The sequence below is a fragment of the Bactrocera dorsalis genome, chromosome 2, assembly GCF_023373825.1.
Source record: "Bactrocera dorsalis isolate Fly_Bdor chromosome 2, ASM2337382v1, whole genome shotgun sequence".
Taxonomy (NCBI): Eukaryota; Metazoa; Arthropoda; class Insecta; order Diptera; family Tephritidae; genus Bactrocera; species Bactrocera dorsalis.
This window is the reverse complement of record NC_064304.1, coordinates 85,810,159-85,831,674: the sequence shown is the minus strand read 5'-3', so window position 1 is coordinate 85,831,674 and position 21,516 is coordinate 85,810,159. Positions and strand designations below refer to the sequence as shown.

The 21,516-nt window shown below is 36.6% G+C and overlaps 1 protein-coding gene across 1 annotated transcript; it reads left to right on the top strand.

Moving 5' to 3' along the window:
- Nucleotides 1-4,370: 4,370 nt before the first annotated feature.
- On the top strand, nt 4,371-20,256 carry LOC105222705 (uncharacterized). The gene is made up of 11 exons (XM_049447060.1): nt 4,371-4,592; nt 5,021-5,250; nt 5,308-5,438; nt 5,525-5,877; nt 5,945-6,357; nt 6,422-6,620; nt 12,212-12,441; nt 18,781-18,911; nt 18,984-19,315; nt 19,378-19,790; nt 19,930-20,256. The coding sequence occupies exons 1-11, from the start codon at nt 4,523-4,525 to the stop codon at nt 20,128-20,130; spliced, it is 2,703 nt and encodes a 900-aa protein (XP_049303017.1). The 5' UTR covers nt 4,371-4,522; the 3' UTR covers nt 20,131-20,256.
- Nucleotides 20,257-21,516: the final 1,260 nt, after the last annotated feature.

Below are 21,516 nucleotides of genomic sequence, written 5' to 3'. Positions count from 1 at the left end.
TGGATATTGTAGCAGGTTGAACTACTATTTATTCAGACGATATATCAAATAAATGTACTGCGTGTCACCAGTCTTCCCTTGATTCTAACTACCTCTTTGTATGCCCAATGAACTAAATTCTTCTAACAACCCTCTCCTTATGGTCCGACCATGTCGAAACAATACCTCCCTAAAGTTCGAAAGGTATTGTGGTTTCCACAAGAATCCTTATTTGGATTTACGAGTATTAGACTAGGGTAGTCAATTTATGAAAGTACAACAAAAAAACATGGGTGGATAAGATGAAATCCATTGTAAACAAAAGATAAAATAACAAAAATGAAAGGTAAATTAATTTACGTGATTTGAGGCCCTGAAACTGAACGAAGGCATTTTTACGGGTTAAAAACGGTTTACCCCAATTTTCGGCAAAAGTACGACTTTTGTAGAAAAAAATAATTGACCAAAGTTGTTGGTAATGAAAAGATCTTTAACTTTTTTAGCTACACTTTTTCACATAACTTTTGAGGTTTTCAATTTTGGGTTTTAGGGTCCTTATTTTGTATTAAAGTCGAAAAAATCTCTACTTTGCAATCAAAAACTCTCACTTCAAAATCGGATTTTTTAAATAGTCAGTAGGCTTTATTGTCGAAATGTTCACTATGTAATACATATGCAATTATTCCCTTTTTTATTGGTTGAATAACAAAAAAAAGAGTTTTTGTGAATATAAATAAAAATTCAATATACACAAATATCCACAAAAACACATTTACGCAAGGTACACATAGCGAGAGTATGAATAATGAGTAAGTTTCTTTTCATACAACCCGGTATTGTACTCATTCTCTCATGACTCAATAATTCAATCACATCAAAGTGAAATGATTCAAAGCACCAAGAAACACCAATAGTATTTTTGAATGACTTAAGTGACTTGAGTATTTTCAGTTTAGATTTTTTGTGTTTGCTGCTTTTTTATTTCGTTTATAATTTCTATGTTGGTAATTTATTTCACTACTTATTTCTAATGATTTCGTGCAATTTTATACGCAACAAGGAAGATTTTTCGTATGACTTTAAAAGTTACTACTAAGAAACCAATAGCTCGATTTTATTTTTTTAATAATAGTTTTTATTTGAAAATAACAGAATGAGATCATCCATGTTTTAAGACTAACCTAAGTTAACAAAATTCATAATTCTTTATTTTAAAATTAATGCACTTGAAAAAAAGACTAAAAGTACAAAGGTACATATAAAGGAAAATAAGTTTTGTTAGAAATATTTATAATTTTTTGTTGTAAACTGAATTTGGCGCTATTCTGTTTCTGTAATAATATTACCGGCAAGCGAAAACACTCGCTCTGATGCTGCACTGCTAGCAGGAATGGCAAGAACTTTAAGTGCAAACTTAGAATCGTTTGCTATTATTTTTTCACCACTGCATAAGATCAAAACTTTCGAAAAACTCCACTTTTTCTCTAGAATAGCGACGTAGTTCATCTGACACATTTTCAACTTCTGTTAAAGAAATATTCGTACATGTCAACAGATTTGGAAAGAAGAAACTCTCTTCGTTAATTAAAGAAGATTTTCCTGCTGATAAACTCATGAAGTATAGAAGAATCCGATAATTCATTCACATCTGCTATTTCAGCAGTGCAAAACATTTCAATTTCCTTTAACTGGCTTGCGACGACGAATCGATCAAATCATGGAAAACATCGAGTTAGACCGGCATGTAGCATCTCGTGACATCCCCCAGAAGATGGAAGTTAATCACCAAACCATTTTAAACCATCAGCAGAAGGCTTGATACACAAAAAAGCTTGATGTTTGGGTGCCGCATGATTTGACGCAAAAAAACTTCTGGACCGAATCAACGCCTGCGACATGCTGCTGAAACGGAACGAACTCGACCTATTTTTGAAGCGAATGGTGACTGGCAATGAAAAATGGTCACATACGACAATATCAAGCCGGTGAATCGGTGCAAACAGTGGCCAGGCCGGAATTGACGGCCAGGAAAATTTTGCTGTGTACTTGGAGGGATTTTAAGGGAATCATCCACTATGAGCTGCTGTCATATGGCCAGATGCTTAATTTTACCATTTACTGTGAACAACTGGACCGCTTGAAACAGGCGATCGACCAAATGCGTCCAGAATTGACCAACAGGAAGGGTTGTGAAAAGTGGCTGTCCGAGTTCTTTGCAAATAAGGAGGGGGGGCTTCAACGAAGGGGTTTTATGAAGTTGCCGTCTAGATGGAAACTGATTATCGAACAAAACAGCGCATATTTAAAATCCGATCACTATAACACTTTTTATTAAGCATTGAATAAAGAGCAAAAAAGCAGAAGGGAGATATTTGACAACCTTATATTAAAACAAGAAAAAACGTTAACTTCGGTTGCACCGAAGCTAAATACCCTTCACAGGTGCAGTTTGTAAGGCAGCTATATGCTACACATCCGATCTGAATGATTTTTTTGGATATTATATTGTTACCTTAAGCAGTCAACTATGCCAAATTGCGTGAATATATTTTGACAAATGTAAAAGTTTTCCATACACGCCCTTGATTCCGATCATTCAGTTTGTATGGCAGCTATATGTTATAGTGGTCCGTTATCGACAGTTTCGACAAATGAGCAACTTCTTGAAGAGAAAATTACGTTTAAAAAATTTCAAAACGATATCTGAAACTGAGGGACTAGTTCGTATATATACAGACAGACGGACATGGCTAAATCGACTCAGCTCGACATACTGATCATTTATATATATACTTTATAGGGTCTCCGACACTTCCTTCTGGGTGTCACGAATTTCGTGACAAACTTAATATACCGTGTTCAGGGTATAAAAAGTGAAGGATATGGTGCTTAAAAAAACGTCAGGCAAGTGTTAGAGAGGTGGCAAAAGAATTCGTAAAAAAATATTATGGTGGATATTTTGTGCATGAAACGCGTTCTTGCTTGAACTCAAAGAGAGTACGATAATGACCGAATTTTAAGCCAAAAATTCAAAGAATACCATTGTCAACCACCATATTATGAAGATTTCGCTCCGTTTGATTTTTACTGTTCCCCAAACTGAACCCGTTTTTAGCCGTATTTTTCGTTAAAAGTTTCGTTAAGTCCGCTATGATGCAAAATTTTATTTTGCAAGAAAGACACAAAATTTCCTTAAAATTCCCCAGATACCAGCTAGGTTTAGTTTTATTACACTTGTTATGATCGGTTTTACTTTAAAGTGTAAGGCATTGCAGCAAGGTCTACGCAGTTTTATTTATTTATTTGATGTGATATCTACATAAGATAATACAAGTATATTAAATAAATAAATAAATAAACTGCTATCATGATAGTGTATTTTTCATATTTTCCCACCATAACTGTTGACATTAAAAATAGTACTTATGCTCTCTTTATACCAACGATATTCTAGTTTATATGTATGTACATACCGGACGTATTTGTAATTACGTAGGTTGCCATTTACATTTCGTGATTTGGCAACGTGTGACGTTTCGGAAACTTTGAAATTTAAAAAGTCCTATTCTGATCCGAAAATTATTGTTGTTGTACGCAGACTGATATTGCCAGATTGTCATATGGCATATCGTGAGATTGGGACAACTATGAATAGTGAATTTACACGTATGAATCCGAATGTAAACAGCAGCCGATTGTATGGGTGTTTCAAGATAATCCAGCAAAAGTTGTTCGAAGCACTTCCAACTTTGACATTTAACCGCTTGCAAAAGGATATTTGGAAAGCAATAAAGCGATTTTCTATAATTAAAATTTGTTTTATTCGCGAAATATATGTACATACGTAAATAACATTGTACGTATGTAAATAGTCATATATAAGTGTTGAGTACATTTCAGTTGTACTGTTGATCACTGGTTCATATGAGTGTGTGATTTCTATAAATATTATATATAATACTCGTAGAAAAGGTTGTTTTTTCTACAACCTGGATGTAACCCCTATTTTTTAAGTTGGAGTGCATTTCATCTGTTGGATGAATATCGAGTTATAATTCGAAAGCTGATTAATTATTTGAAAACTTTTTTTCAGCTGAACGAAATCATTAATACTTTCTCCAACAATTAACCACATAAAATTAGCAATGCTCCAAAGAGCATAACGTGCGAGAGGCGAGCAAATCAGTTTCAAAGATGAGTTGAGTAGACTGCGCACATTCCAAAATGAGTAACTTATCACTGCGCGGAGCTATAAAAGTTATTCTTATCAAATGTATACTATTTACAGATATACTAATTAAACACCTAACTGTTAGTTTTTTCTTTTTTGCATTTAAATTAGGATTAACGACAAGTTCTAACAAGCAAACAACCGAACACTTTCGAAACCTGTCAGTTGGAAAATTAGTTTGCAATGAAGCAAGTCGCGCGAATTTTTTTCTCTTTCTAAAGTAAGAACGGATTTCACTATTCATGTTAGATTATTTCGCACACATTGATTAGGGTAAAGTTTTTAAGTTTTTCGGAATAATTACTTAACAAAATGCATGCGAAATCGAAATTGGCGATTTTTAATAAACGTTACCGCAGGCAAATTCTCGCCACCTTGACAGGTTAGTTTGTTAATTATTTTGAAATAATAACATATTTTACAACACCGGACAGCATGCTCTAAAGTAAAATCTTCTCTAACCATATGTGAGTGAGCACAAATTTCCGAGAAAGCTTATCAATTTCACCATAGTTTGGTGCGTCTATTCTAATTAAACTGTGCGAAGCCATAAAATTGGACAAATATGGGATGACGGTAATATAAGTAGACCATTGTAAAGGCAAAAAAACTGTGTTCTAAAGCAAATATATAAATATAGGCGTGGTCGAGGTATAATTTCTGCGATTGCGCTGTGAAAGATCGTGATGAGAATGTCCTGTCCCGATTATTTACTTGTTGTTTTTATTTTTGCAGTAAAGTTCAGGGATTTGTCGTACATACACTCTCAGCCTTAATTTCATAGAAACCATTCTTGTTTTCTTCTTCCAGAACATATTATGACATTCGCTCATGCAGCTGGTCTAGGCTGGCTCTCACCCACATTGAATATTCTCCAATCTCCCGCTTCTCCGCTGGATTTTCCAATCACTACTGAAGACGCTTCCTGGATTGGTTCGACTTTTGGTTTGGGCTTCATAGCAGGAAATGTGTTCTTTGGACTCACACTGGATCGCCTCGGTCGCAAACTGAATATCTACATTTTGGCGTTCCCGCATATGGTAAAAAGTAGCAATAAAACTTGAAATACTTTGTAGAATGAAACGCTATTCTTGTAGATTTTCTGGATACTCAATTACCTGGTGCAAAGTGTCGAATATTTGTATGTGGGTCGTTTTTGCGCTGGACTTGCCAGCGCCGGCATCTTCTTAGTTGTACCGGTCTATATAAGTGAAATAACGGATAAAGAGTACGTTGTGTCGAAATCGATATCGCAGCTGTGCACGAACTCAAATGGACATCCTCTCATCTCCTACCTTTTCCTTATCATTTCAGCATACGCGGTGCCCTTACAGCCATGGCTATGATGTTTTTCAGCACCGGTTTGTTGTGCGGTTACATATTGGCGACTTATCTCGATTACTACCTTATACCCTGCATCATTATTGTGTTGCCTATTATTTACCTCGTGGGAAATTTGTTCCTTCCCGAGACACCACAGTGTTTATTGAAGCATGGTCGTGAGAAGGAGGCTGAATTGTCCTTCAACTTCTATAAAAATATTGAACCAGAGACAAATGTAGAATGCTTTGCTACACAACCGTCTGTGGCAATTAGTGAATTCAAAGAACTGAAGGCTGCTATTGATCTTGGTGGCCTATCAGTGCCCGTCACACTCAAGGATTTTTGTAGGTTGAAACTCAAATATGAAACTTCGTTCTAATTGCAATCCTGTAATTAAAATTTTTATATCAGTTAATAGATCTACACTTTTCAATTTCTTCACTGCCGCCATTTTGTGTTTACTCAACCAGCTGTCTGGCAGTTTTGCAATTATCAATTACATGGCGAATGTATTCGCCGCCTCCGGTTCGACCATCGACCCAAATGTTAGCGCCATCGTAATGGGATTCGTACAGATATTGGGCTCGCTATCGGCTACGGTGTTGGTCGAACGTTTCGGCCGTCGACCTTTACTTCTATCATCGGCCGTCGGCATGATGGTTGGCATGTATGGGTTTGGTGCATTTGTGCAATTTACCGACGAAGAAACGAAGGCCGCCTACAACTGGGTGCCAATCATATTCATGATGTTAGTGGTATTTACGGCTTCTTACGGAGTTTTCGGTATATTCTTCACCATTGTCGTCGAGATGCATCCGGCGAAGGTGAATATTAAAATAGATTGAGAAGAATTTTAATTTATTTAACAAATAATGTGCTTTTCTTTAGATCCGCGTCCAGGCTTTATCGATTTGTATGTTATTTAACAGCATATTGGTGTTTATAACATTGAAGCTGTATCCATTTTTCTTATTTAATTTGGGTATTACCGTTACAATGTATTCTTGTGCAAGTGTTTGTGTGATTGCTGGTATTTATCTGTATATTTTTCTACCGGAAACTAAAGGCAAATCAATGGAGAAGGATTAGATACCTTTATTTATCAGTGTGTATGGGTTTTTTTCTTAACTTTTAAGGAAAACTTGAATTAAATTTTTAAATTTGCAAATTAGATATTTCGTAAATTCGAAGTTTCCAACATCTTTAAAATAATACGAATTTAAGTAGTCGTTTTGAACAAGTTTAAATTTAGTAAGTTTAAAGAGGAAGTTAAAACAAATTAGGCGAGTTTTGTTCAGAATAAAGATTTCAAAAAAACGAAGACCATTCAATTATTATTTTAAAATTACAATAATTTGATACATACAATAAATATTTTCAACTAAAATTATAATAACTTCGCCATTTTACAATATTAAATGCTTTAGGTTCAAAATGGTCCCTAAAATATCTAGTTTATTCCCAAAGAAACGCCTACAACCAATCGAAATATACATACACAAGGTGCATTCCAAAGGAAACTGGACTTTTCGAATCTAGCGCCCCCTGGTGACGCCATCTATATGTTGACTAGTGCGTTAGAATGTGATATTTTTATCGTTTGTCCAGTGAGAACTTCATGACATTTCATCGATTGAAAGTGATGTTATTGCGTTTTAAGTATCGGTATGTTTGTGTTATCGATGCGAAAATGAGCTTCGAACACAGACCAGAAACTGCTCAGAATCCAACATTCGAAGAACATCATTGAAGAGGTTTATTTGACTAAAAATCACATTTTAACCATTAACCACTCCCCGTATTCACCTGATATGGCACCGTGCGACTTCTTCCTTTTCGGAAAAATGCATTTGCCCGTGAACGGAAAGCTTTATGCAGACGTAGAGGCAATTCAAAAGGCTTGCATCGTATTGAAGCAGAAGGAGATTAGTTTAATAAAATAGACTGATTTTGCCGAAAAAAACCATTTGTTCTGTTTTTTGTTTAATGTCCTGTTTACCTTGCAAATACGCGAGAAGCATTCGATTTAGTCTCATCCATTTTTCCACTTTTAAAATTTCAAATCTCAGGAGCTAACCACATCAACTAAATTTGTATAATAACATTCTGATATTATATTGATTATTTTATTGATAAAAATTCTGTATGATTATTGCATATAAATCGTGCATACCATACCTTTTCAAGCCACCAGATAGCGAATATATGAAGCTATGGCTGACTTTTTCCGAAAATATTGGACAATTTTGGGAGTTATAGTATGTATTCTTGAAATTTGTTGAGAATCGTCTACTTACATTAATGTGCTCTTGTCGTCATATAACTCATATAAAAAATTTCGAACTTCAGCTTATTTTATACTGGAAATATCAGCGCAAATGTGAGGTACATACTTTAGGAAAATTAAGTAAAGGTATAACACTAGATATGTCATAGTTTAATGACAAAAATATGTGAAATCTGTCCACGAATTACCTTTATTCCACATAAAGGCTGATCCATTTCGAAGCTCCCTCACTGAAACTTTAAATTTAATTCGAAACGTTTATTATCACTAAACCGCGGCTACGTGTCAGATAGTCCATCCGTTGAGTTCAACATTCATCCAGCATGTCTATGAACTTGAATAATATATCGACCACATTTCACTGCGCTTCTTCTCCAGAGACTTCACCCCCTCCACATATTCCATGTATGTTAGCAAAAACCGCCGTGAGTAGATTCTGCGACGCAGTCATTCAAATTTTCAGGGATTGAGTTGAAAAACGAGAGGATTTCGACATGTTCTTGTTTGAACGCCTTTATAGGCCCATCTTCCCTTGTCATTAGTTCGCAGCATCGCAATTTCCACTGCGGCTAACTGTAGTATAGCATAAAGTGCTAGTGTTGGTGTAGTCCACCGGAGATGCATATGAGCGCCGCTCTTTGAGCACGTTCAAGATTACACTAACTACCTTTCTGAGCGCTCTCCACAAGAAGGTTTCACTGTAGAACATTAGAGGCTTGACTGCTAATGACCCGAAATATTTATAAGAGCAAGGAGCAGAATTTGACTTCAAAAGGTTCAGAGCTGATTGACTAGTAATGAGGAGTATGCTACTTGGGAAACTTGAAAATTTGGAGAACATTCGAGGGAATAAATAAATAGAAAGCTGTCTAAAGTATCAACGGCATTTCACCAAAGTTACTTGATAATTGCCCGCGAAAATGGTTAATATTCTTAACTAAATTATATCAAAATGTGAACCCTACACCAGTCCCTTAAAAGGTTTTACCGTTCGCAATTTATAGCTGTCATATACTTATAAAAAGAAAAACATTAAAATATATTAAATAATTGTACTTTAATAATAAATATTGTGGCTTTAATAATAATTTCGCAGATAAACCATTTATAATTTATTACAGTTATAATAACTGCAGTTGTCTTTTGAATATTAAATTAGTATACGTTAACTAGGCGCTACGAACAGGTCGTGAGCCACTCTGGTGGAACTGAAGTGAATTCGACGATTAAAAGTATTTTTGTGCATTTTTACTTCTTCGCGATTTGGATTTAACAACAGAATGCTGGAGAATAAATTGATGATTTTTAGAAAACAATATCGCATGCAAATATTAGGCGCACTCACGAGTAAGTTTAGAGGATATAGGATTCATATGTATGTATTTTAGTGTACAGTGGCAAACTTGAATTGTATCGCTTATGTTTTCTAACTAGCATCAATACAGAATTTCATTTATCAGACTCACTTCAACACTGGTAACTGCAAAGTCGATGATTTAGCAAGAGGGTGCACCTTGCTACGCTCACATCGGAGTGAGAAAGAGTTGAGTCTCCGATGTCATCTTGCGTTCTAGCACGGAAAGTATAGACCTCACGTGCCCTCAGCAGGCGTTCGTTGACAATCAGCTTCCCTGCGACTGCGAGTTTCTTAGTTCCTTTTGGCTTAAAGTCGAACGCAGGAGCTTAACTGAACTACTAGCTCTTTGGCAATCCAGGGGCATTTTGAAATGTTTTTCCACCTGTTATTTGCAAGTTGTTGAAATTGTCTATTGACAATTATTAGCTCCGCCTCGGATTCGTTGAGGAAAGCTCCTTTGCCAACTCGTCTGCTTTTTCGTTACCGAAAATGTTCCTGTGGCCGGGAATCCAGATCAAGTCTAGTTGGAACTTGTCTTTTATTGAGCTTACTGCTCTCTTGCAATTGTCAATTATGCTGGAATTTATCATGGGTGAAGACAAGGCCAGGAGTGCTGCCTGGCTATCCGTAAATATAGTTGCTTTATGTATATTCCCGTGGTTTTCTAATAGAACTTCGCAGGTTTTTTCTATGCCTAGTACTTCTGCTTGGAAGATGCTAGCCGAGTTCGGTAGACGTATAGAGAGAGATATGCCTAGATCAGCGGAGAATACCGCCGTGTCTACTCCGCAGTTCATTTTTGACACGCCGGTATAGACTGAGATGGTATCCTCCTCTCCTATTGAACCTCTTCTCCATTATCGTCTAGATGGTATCCTCGCCTGGAAGTGTCTATTGAAATCCAGCTTTGGAAGAATGTAGTCTGATTTATTAATGGTGAGCTTCTTTAGGATTATACTATGTCCGTAGTTCTGCTGATTCCAACCTCCCAATTCTTTTACTCTTATCGCCGCAATAGCTGCTGTTTTGTGTATAAATTTGTCCATTGGTAGTTGATGCAGGATCACATTGAGCTCATCAGTCGGACATAACCTGATTGCACCAGTAACACCCCATAGCATACCAGAGCTCCATATGTAAGTATAGGTCTTATGACTGCCGTATACATACACATGATTATATTTGGTTTGAGGCCCCAATTCTTGTTGACGATTCTCTTACAAGTATAGTAGGTATTCTTTTTTCAATATTAATTTCCCAGGACAGTTTGGTGTAAATCACCACCCCCAAGTATTTAGCTGTGGGGGATAGAGTGAGTGTTGTACCGTTTAGTACCGGAAGTTGAAACTGAGGTATTTTGGTTCTGCTTGTGAATAGCATCAGTTCTGTTTTGTTCGGGTTAACTCCTAGTCCATTGTTTTTAGCCCATAGGTTTAACCTTCGAAGTGCTCTTTCCATAATCTCGCTGACTGTTAAAGGAAACATGCCTGATACCAACAACACTATATCGGCAGCATACGCTACTGCTTTCACTCCTCCACCATTTAGTTGGAGTAGTATTTCGTTCAGCGCTACAACCCATAGAAGCGGAGAGAGGACCCCTGCTTGAGGCGTCCCTCTACTCACATAACTTGTTTGTGTTGCAGCGCCGTTTGAAGCAATAATCTTCCTATTCTCAAGCATCGATAGTATCCATCTGCACACGGTGTCATCCATGCCACCAGTCTACCAGTTTTTGCAGCATTATGGGCATAATCCCGACAGAACCTGCCGCTTTAAAAGGTGCAAAACTATTTATGGCATATTTGATTTTGCTTTTGTCTATTATTTGGCTTCGATAATCAGCTGTGTTCAACGGTGGTTCTGGTTGAACCCTCGTTGAAGGCGTTTGCTGACTCCCGGGGAAGTGTGTTGTAATTAGTACCTCCAGAGACTCTTTTGCCGAGGAGGTTCAATCACTTCCTTCCGCGCTAATGTAGGCAGTATTAATATGACCTTTGGATAGCATTTTGCTCAGCCTAGCGGTAACTTTCTATAGATGTGCAGAAAGATCGCCATGAATTGTTTTTAGCTTTCCTGACTGCTTTTTTGTGGTCTTTTATTATATGTACATATCTTTATATGGCTGTCAGATTTTTTTTTTCTAAAACTCTCATTGAAAGCTTTCCTTAGTTGTGTTCTCAAATTCTTGAGTTCACTGTTCCACCAAGGAAGAGACTTTTTCTTTTTCAAAACTGTTAGCGGAGTAGATTTATTGAAAGTTGTGGTTAAGATTTTTCCCAACTTCTCTACTTCTGAATCTAGTTCCTGAGGATTTCTAATACTCTTATTGCCTCCTTTTTCAAGGCATTTTGTTGCTACACTGGTAAATTTGTCCCACGCTGTTCTTCTAGGGTTCCAATATGTGAGAGGAGCACTGTATTTTTCGCGGATGCTGAAGAGTATCCAGGAGTGATCCGACATGGAAGGCTCATCGGATACCCTCCAGTTATCCACAACGAGACTGTCTGTGTCTGTTGATAGCGTGAGGTCCAGCACTTCCTCCCACCCCGGAAACTTATCAGAGCTTGGGAAAATAAGGGTTGGTTGTCGGTATAGGAATCCAAAGGATTGCACTTCAGCATTAATTTTGAATATTTTCATGCAAATAAATTTCATTGGAAAAAATAACGAACTTTAGGCTACTGTCTAAATATCTGGTTACCAGCCTTTGTGTCCAGTTAATAGAGTTGTTCGCTTAATAGATTGTGCTTAATAAAATTCGACAAATAGTGGGAGCGGCCAATGTGGATGGTTAATGGTGATGTCCGCTTAATATAGCGTCCATTTAATAGAGTTTTCGCTATATTTCTTTATTTTTGAATTGTTTTTACTATCCTATCTTCTAAGTTGGTTCAAACTGGACGCAGTGTACTAAATTTTACTAAAATCGGTTAAGTCGTTTAGGAATTCATCGCGGACAAACAGGACAAACAACGTGACACATAATTTGTATATATAAAAAAGATATGCAATTGTTTATTTTGCATTTCAGTTCAAATTATCATCTTCGCACATGGTTTTAGCACGGGATGTATGTCACCGATAGTAGAAATTATACAATCACCTAAAACACCGTTAAGTTTTTCTGTTACTGTTGAAGAGATTTCCTGGATTAGTGCGATGTTTGGTTTTGGCTTCTTAGCTGGCACCATTCTGTTTGCAGTAACTATAAATCGCTTTCGACGCAAATTTAATTTGTATATTCTGCCTCTTCCACACATGGTAAGCGAAATAAAATTCTTTATTAATAAATTAATAATCCACCTATTATTTTTATTAGCTTTTCTGGGTACTGGCCTACTTTGTTCAAAATATCGACTATCTGTATGCAGGACGTTTCCTCGCTGGTGTCACTGGCGGCGGGCTGTTCCTGATCGGACCGATTTTTCAGAGCGAAATTTTAAACAAAAAGTTCGCAATGAAGCAACAAAATTATTATTGATGGGCGTGACTTTACGCTTAATGTAATCACTTTTGTTACAGCATCCGGGGCGCTATTATGTCGTCGGGAATGTTGTTCCTCAGTGGTGGCGCTGTAATGGGCTTTGTACTGCCATCTGTACTGAACTACCATGTAATACCTTGTATCGGGTTGCTCATTTCAATTGTGTTTCTAATAGCTCTATATTTCTTTCCGGAGACACCACAAAGCCTATTAAGAAGCAATAATATTCTGGAAGCCAAAGCAGCTTTTGACTTTTATAACGGCTTAAAAAGTGAGAAAGCTTCGGAAACGGTGCAAAGTGAATTTGAAGAGCTCAGTAGGAATATTTTGAACGGTGACTCCAGTCAACCTATCACTATAGATGACTTTCGTAAGTATCCCTGAAGCATACTAAAGATCCCAGAAATATTTGCAGATCTTACTTTTTTATAGTCGAAAAATCTGCACTCAAGGCGTTTGCTAACGCCGCTGTGCTGTGCAGTGTTTATCAGTTGTCGGGCTGTTACGCTTTTCTCAACTATATGACTTCGATTTTTACCGCATCTGGTTCGGTAATGGATCCATACTTCTGTACAAATATCGTTGGTATCACGCATATTATCGGTTGCTGTTTTGCCACACTATTAGTAGAACATCTTGGTAGAAGAGCGCTGTTATTTTTGTCCACAATAGGCATGTCTGTCGGTATGTTTATCTTTGGCGCCTTCATCCAGCTCGCTGACAAGGAGATGTTGGAGGTGTATTATTGGGCGCCACTTGTCTTAATGATGATCGTGGTCTTTTTTACAACAAGTGGACTTTTTAGTAGTTTTTTCGTTATTCTGGTTGAAAATATGCCGACAAAAGTGAGTTATATAATAACAAACATATTAATTCCGATACGTTAAATTATCGAAAAATTAAGTTTTGTTTTCGCTTAAAAATTTGCTCTGAATTTCGTTTTCTTAACTAAATAAATTTTAATGATTTTTTCTTTTTCGACAGATTCACAATCTAACTCTACCAATGGCAATGACTTTTTTCAGTTTGCTAGTATTCATTATGCTGAAAATATATCCATTTTTCCTATTTGAACTGGGTGTCTCCACTACCATGTATAGCTCAGCGACAGTATGTGTGGTTAGCACCGTATATTTGTACACATTTTTACCGGAAACGAAAGGAAAATCCATGGAAGCAAAATAGGAAATAATTTCAATCAATTTCGTACATAGTCAACGATTGGTCTTGCATTAAATAGAATATTTTTGTAGTTAAAATGTCCGAAATATTTATTAAATATGATATATGTAAAAGGATTGTTCCAAAGTAAACAGGACTTTTTGAATTTAGCGCCTCCTGGTGGAGGCTGATCCATTTCGAAGTTTCCTACTTTTTTTTTTTAAGAAAAAACACTGAAACTTTAAATTTAATTCGGAATGTTTACTATCATTCGGAAGAACATTTTTTGGTATTAGATTTTTGAAAATTATCTCTTTCAAATGTTGGCCACAGCTACATATCAGATGGTCCATCCGTTGAGTTCAATTTTCGAGGACTCGTTCGAGCATTTCGACTGGTAACTAGCAACGGAATGGAATGAATGAATGAATGAATGGAAACGGGACTGTCCGCATAGATTTTAGATTTAGATTTTAGACTCCACAGTAAAAAGTCGAAGGTGTGATAACACACAGTTTTGGTGACCAATAGGCCGACCCAAAATGTGAAATTATCTGTCCACCGAAGTGTTCTCTCAATAACTCTATTGATTGATGCGTTTTACGGAGGGTGGCATTGCCTGAAGCCAAATGTCGTCGAGATCACGAGCTTTAATTTCAGGCATCAAATAGTCGGTTATCTTACCCCTATACCTATCGCCCTTGACGGTTACATTCTCACTGGCATCATTTTTGAAGATATATGAACCACTGGCCACACACACCAAACTGTTGTTTTTTCTGGAAAAAATGGCAGATTTTTAATCCCTTCAGGTTGCTCTTCGCTGAACAAAATTTGGATTGAAAACTTCGTATTTTCTTGAAATTTTTTTAGAGCGACAGAGCGAAGCGATTTCGTATGGAAAGTCGAGCGGCTTCAGTTCTTGCACAAGCTGTGTTTCAATTTAATATCTCGATGTAAAATTCGCCAAGTCGTTCCATACGTCAGTCCGAATTGCTGTGAACGGTGATTAGGTGGCCATAAGTTGAGAGAAGCGAAACAAAATCTTTACAGAACATGAATTTTCGTAATAAAGTTAAACGAATTGTAAACGTTGTTCAGCTTGACACGAAGCACGCGTGACCTGTTAAAAAGAAGGCTATTGGAAATAGGAACTCTACTTAGATCATAAGGATATAAGGATTTTCGAGGATTTATTGAGTAATGTCAAAATGGTTGTTACTGAGCATTTGTACTTTTACAAGTATCAAAGATGAGGAAATACATTCAGGTGTTGACTTAACTGTTGCAACATGTCGAGAGAAAAATGGCGCAAATAAATTCAACATTAGTTATTCGACGAAATTGAGAATGAATTGCAATCATGCTTAGTGTCCTGTGACTCTGTTAAGAAAACATCTACTTTTTTAAAATATCGCATCTAATGATAAAAGGTAAATGGTATAAAATCAACTGGAAAATCGAATACATTTGGTATAAAGTTCACTACTAAAGCGATAATCATTTTACATAGTATATGGCAGCTGATGCATTTTGCTGACCGACTATTTTGACCATACCATACCATTTTTTCCATACCTAATCCTAATAGGTGGTATAGATATAGGGGAAGTATTGGCCCGATATATTGATACATTTTGGTACTAAGTACAGATATACATACATACATATGACATGCAGATCGAATAATTATAACACTTTATAGCATTTTGTTGTTAACCCATATGTAATATGTACCACCCCCCTCCGAATGAGAACAAAACTTTTTTTGCTTTGTCCCTATAATTCAATTTGCTCTAAGTTATCGCTAGCAGGTGTAAACGGATGGATAGCCATTCACCCGAATCTTCGAAATAACAGCCCTTGGCCGGCTGTTGTGGGAATCGTTCCGGAACTTCACTGCAAGGAGTCTTAAACTGGACCAAGGAGTAGAGACTCGACCTCAAAATTTCCTCGGCAAAACTTGAAGCAAAGGCAAGGAGCAACATATAATACATTGCAATTGGCCGTCAACTACGCCGGATATAGCATAACGCAGATGAAGAAGATACTGAAGCCTTCTGATGTTTCCCATCGAGTGAGGTGAGACCCAAAATGCTGTACAGAGCATAGCATACTTATCCCCAAGCAGTTTCTGCTCGGGTATTTTCGCACAAACCTTCCCTGCAGTCACCTACTTGAAGCAGAGCCTCCTCCTAGAAACATTTGGAGAACATTCATCCAGCATGTGTATAAACTTGAACAATATACTCGTATCGACCGCATTTCGGACGCGACCAATTTCCGACAGACACTAAATGCCATCCCAAGTGGAATTATAAACAATATCTTTGACTGCCTCCTAGTGAATGATGTACTTGAATAAAAATTTGAACATTTGGCATTGAACGATCCGTAATAAAAGTATTATTTCATTTATATATGCATATTTCGTAATATAATAAAAGATAAAACATCGTTGTGTAAATACATTCGCATATTACCCGTCAAATAAATATGAGCTACTAAATAAATTTTTATTTTGTTATCCTATTATAGTATTTTATTATTGCTGTGGTAAAGGCTGTTTTCAATTTTTATATGTAAATACAGTGCGCTCAGAAAATAACGTTTTGTCTTTATACATATGTCACGTCGTGCCATGAAATATAGTAAATTAATGTATGGTCGTATGTTGGTCGATTCAGCATAGAATTTATGCACCGCTTCACGAATAAAAGAGAACAAACAAAAATTTTCACTTTAATAACAGCCACCTCTTCCTGAAGACACTACAGAGGTCTGGTAGACTTAAGCTTAGATTGACGGCGAGCTTCTTTCAGAAAACTACTCCCTAACACTCCCTCCTATCCTTTACGCATTCGTGAAAAAACTCACTGCGCTTCTTCGCCAGCGCCTTCACCCCTCCACATATTCCACGTATGTTAGCAAAAACCGCCGTGAGTAGATTCTGCGACGCAGTCATTCAAATTTTCAGGGATTGAGTTGTAAAACGAGAGGATTTCGACATGTTCTTGTTTGAACGCCTTTATAAGCCTATCTTCCCTTGTCATTAGAGCGCAGTTCGCAGCAGCGCAATTTCCACATTCTTAACTTAATTATATCAAAATGTCAACTCTACACCAGTCCCTTAAAAGGTTTTACTGCTCGCAATAACTGTCATATACTATACTTATAAAAAGAAAACCATCAAAACATATTAAATAATTCTGCTTTAATAACAAATATTGTGCCTTTAGTAATAATTTCGCAGATAAACCATTTATTATTTATTGCGCAAATACTATTACAGTTATAATAAGTGCAGTTGTCTTTTGAATATTAAATTAGTACACGTTAACTAGGCAAAACGAACAGGTCGTGAGCCACTCTGGTGGAACTGAAGTGAATTCGACGATTAAAAGTATTTTTGTGCATTTTTACTTCTTCGCGATTTGGATTTAACAACAGAATGCTGGAGAATAAATTGATGATTTTTAGAAAACAATATCGCATGCAAATATTAGGCGCACTCACGAGTAAGTTTAGAGGATATAGGATTCATATGTATTTTAGTGTACAGTAGCAAACTTGAATTGTATCGCTTATGTTTTCTAACTAGCATCAATATACAAGTAGAACTTCATTTATCAGACTCATTTCAACATTGGTAACTGCAAAGTCGATGATTTAGCAAGAGCACCTTGCCGCGCTCACATTGGAGTGAGAAATTTGTATGTTTATAGGAGTCTTATAAGCAATTATATTTGGAGTTTCATGTTCCTCAATTTATCGGTATCCTAAGCTGTCCAAGGGAAAGCCTGTTAAGATCAACCTCCTCCTAACTTATAGACTTTGTACGCAGCCGAAAAATTATACATTTACTTTGGTTTATCCACCGCAAGATCATCGAAAGATCTTTTTGGCCCCATGTAAATGTATGCTTTGACTACTTCTCCTTCGTAAGATCAAGACTTTAGATCTCACACATTCAGATATGCACTTGCGTTAGCGGTAATACAAAAGAATCCATAAGCATACATACTTGTGCTGGGTTCAAAGTGATTTGTTGATACATGAGATCCAACTATGGGAGTTTCCAAGTGCGATCTCTCTCTCTCGAGAGTCAATCAGTGGACCTAAGCCATTAAGTATACTAGCGGATCCGGCCACGCGTTGCTGAGATACATTTTATACAATACAGTTAAAATTTTATTTACGAATAAAGGCCAAAACGTTTTTGTCTGTATAGGAATCCAAAGGATTGCACTTCAGCTTTAATTTTGAATATTTTCATGCAAATAAATTTCATTGGAAAAAATAACGTACTTAAGGCTGCTTTCTAAATATCTGGTTACCAGCCTTTGTGTTCAGTTAATAGAGTTGTTCGCTTAATAGATTGTGCTCAATAAAATTCGACAAATAGTGGGAGCGGCCAATGTGGATGGTTAATGGTGATGTCCGCTTAATATAGCGTCCATTTAATAAAGCTCTCGCTATATTTCTTTATTTTTGAATTGTTTTTACTATCCTATCTTCTAAGTTGGTTCAAACTGGACGCAATGTACTAAATTTTACTAAAATCGGTTCAGTCGTTTAGGAATTCATCGCTGACAAACAGGACAAACAACGTGACACATAATTTTTATATATAAAAAAGATATGCAATTGTTTATTTTGCATTTCAGTTCAAATTATCATCTTCGCACATGGTTTTAGCACGGGATGTATGTCACCGATAGTAGAAATTATACAATCACCTAAAACACCGTTAAGTTTTTCTGTTACTGTTGAAGAGATTTCCTGGATTAGTGCGATGTTTGGTTTTGGCTTCTTAGCTGGCACCCTTCTGTTTGCAGTAACTATAAATCGCTTTCGACGCAAATTTAATTTGTATATTCTGCCTCTTCCACACATGGTAAGCGAAATAAAATTCTTTATTAATAAATTAATAATCCACCTATTATTTTTATTAGCTTTTCTGGGTATTGGCCTACTTTGTTCAAAATATCGACTATCTGTATGCAGGACGTTTCCTCGCTGGTGTCACTGGCGGTGGCCTGTTGCAGATCACACCGATTTTTCAGAGCGAAATTTTAAACAAAAAGTACGCAATGAAACAACAAAATTATTTTTGATGGGTGTGACTTTACGCTTAATGTAATCACTTTTGTTACAGCATCCGGGGCGCTATTATTTCGTCGGGAACGCTGTTCCTCAGTGGTGGCACTATAATCGGTTTTGTACTGCCCTCTGTACTGAACTACCATGTAATACCTTGTATCGGGTTGCTCGTTTCAATTGTGTTTCTAATAGCTCTATATTTCTTTCCGGAGACACCACAAAGCCTATTAAGAAGCAATAATATTGTGGAAGCCAAAGCAGCTTTTGACTTTTATAACGGCTTAAGAAGTGAGAAAACGTCGGAAACGGTGCAAAGTGAATTTGAAGAGCTAAGTAGGAATATTTTGAACGGTGACTCCAGCCAACCTATCACTATAGATGACTTTCGTAAGTATCCCTGAAGCGTACTAAACATCCCAGAAATATTTGCAGATCTTACTTTTTTATAGTTACAAAATCTGCACTCAAGGCGTTGGCTAACGGCGCTGTGCTGTGCAGTCTTTATCAGTTGTCGGGCTGTTTCGCTTCTCTCAACTATATGACTTCGATATTTACCGCATCTGGTTCGGTAATGGACCCATACTTCTGTACAAATATAGTTGGTATCACGCATATTATCGGTTGTTGTGTTGCCGCACTATTAGTAGAGTATCTTGGTAGAAGAGCGATGTTATTTTTGTCCACAATAGGCATGTCTGTCGGTATGTTTATCTTTGGTGCCTTCATCCAGCTCGCAGACAAGGAGATGTTGGAGGTGTATTATTGGGTGCCACTTGTCTTAATGATGATTGTGGTCTTCTTTACAGCAAGTGGACTTTTTGGTAGTTGCTTCGTTATTCTGGTTGAAATTATGCCGACAAAAGTGAGTTATATAATAACAGACATATTAATTCGGATAAGTTAAATTATCGAAAAATTAAGTTTTGCGATCGCTTAAAAATTTGCTCTGAATTTCGTGTTAATAACTAAATAATTTTTAATGTTTTTTTCTTTTTCTGCAGATTCGCACTCTAGCACTACCAATGGCAATGACTATATTCAGTTTGCTATTATTTATTATGCTGAAAATATATCCATATTTCCTATTTGAATTGGGAGTATCCACTACCATGTACAGCTCAGCGACAATAAGTGTTGTTACCACCGTATATTTATACATATTTTTACCGGAAACGAAAGGAAAATCCATGGAAGCAGAATAGGAAATAATTTCAATCAATTTCGTACATAATCAACGATTGGTCTTGCATTAAATAGAATATTTTTGTAGTTAAAATGTCCGAAATATTTATTAAATATGATTATATAAAAGGATTGTTCCAAAGTAAGCAGGACTTTTTGAATCTAGCCCCTCCTTGTGGCACCATCTATATGTCGCTAGAATCAGCTATTTTTATCGATTGTCCAGTTCGACATTCATTTCATGACATTTCATCAATTGAAAGTGAAGTTATTTCGTTTTAAGTGTCGGTATGTTTGTGTTATCGGTGCGAAAATGAGCTTTGAACAAAGAGCCAACATTAAATTTTGTTTTAAAATTGGTAAAACGAAACGTTTCAGTTGATGAAACAAGTTTATGGCGATGATTGCCTATCCCGTAGCAGAGTGCGCGAGTGGTTTTAACGTTTTCAAAGTGGTCGTGAGGACATAAATGACGATCAACATGTAGGCCAATCAAAATCCGTGATCACCGAAAATTCTCTCGAAACTGCGAGTGAATTCATCAAAAATCAGCCGAAATCATCATTGAAATTTATGGAAGTGGAATTAAACATTTCCAAAAAAATCGACTAATCGTATTTTGACCGAACATTTGGGCTTCTGAAATATGTGTGTACGGTTTGTTCCGCACAAATTGATTGACAACCGAAATTTGCTCAGAATTCAACACTCGGTTGTGAACGATTATTTGCCCAAAAATCAAATTTTAGTCCTTAACCACTCCCTGCACGGTGCCATGTGCGACTTCTTCCTTTTCGGAAAAATGCATTTGCCCATGAAGAGAAAACGTTATATAGACGTAGAGGCCATTCAAAGGCTTGCACCGGCATACTGGCGGCCATACCGGCCACTCGTTCGACATGCTTTTGGACTGTGCAAAAAGCTGTATTGAAGCAGAAGGAGACTATTATAAAAGAAGCGGTACATTATGATATGGCCAAAAATAAATAAGCAAGAGTTCAACAACTGAGCAAAACTGTTTTTTAAATACGAAAGACAATCAAAACGGGAGCTTAAAAGAACTTAACGGGGGAGCCTGATTTAGAAGCTTAAAACAATTTTTTTTTGCTTAAATCTCTTTAAAAGTAATCTCAGAATATGTCTCCCAAGTTTTGGATGGGCACTTGAAATATTTTATAAGGTTTTATATTTCGAAGCTAGAAGGAAAATAGTGACCGAGCGTCTAGCAGATATATACGCGTTTGGGCAGAAAGCGAAAAATTTGACGCGCGATTTCTCGGTTTTTCATTTTTACGATTTTTCTTAATTGGCGGGCAGGATAGAGAAAAAACTAACGTCATATGGAATTGGGGCAAAATTTATTATCCTTGGCATTAAATTATCTTTTATTTTTAAAAAATTTCTAA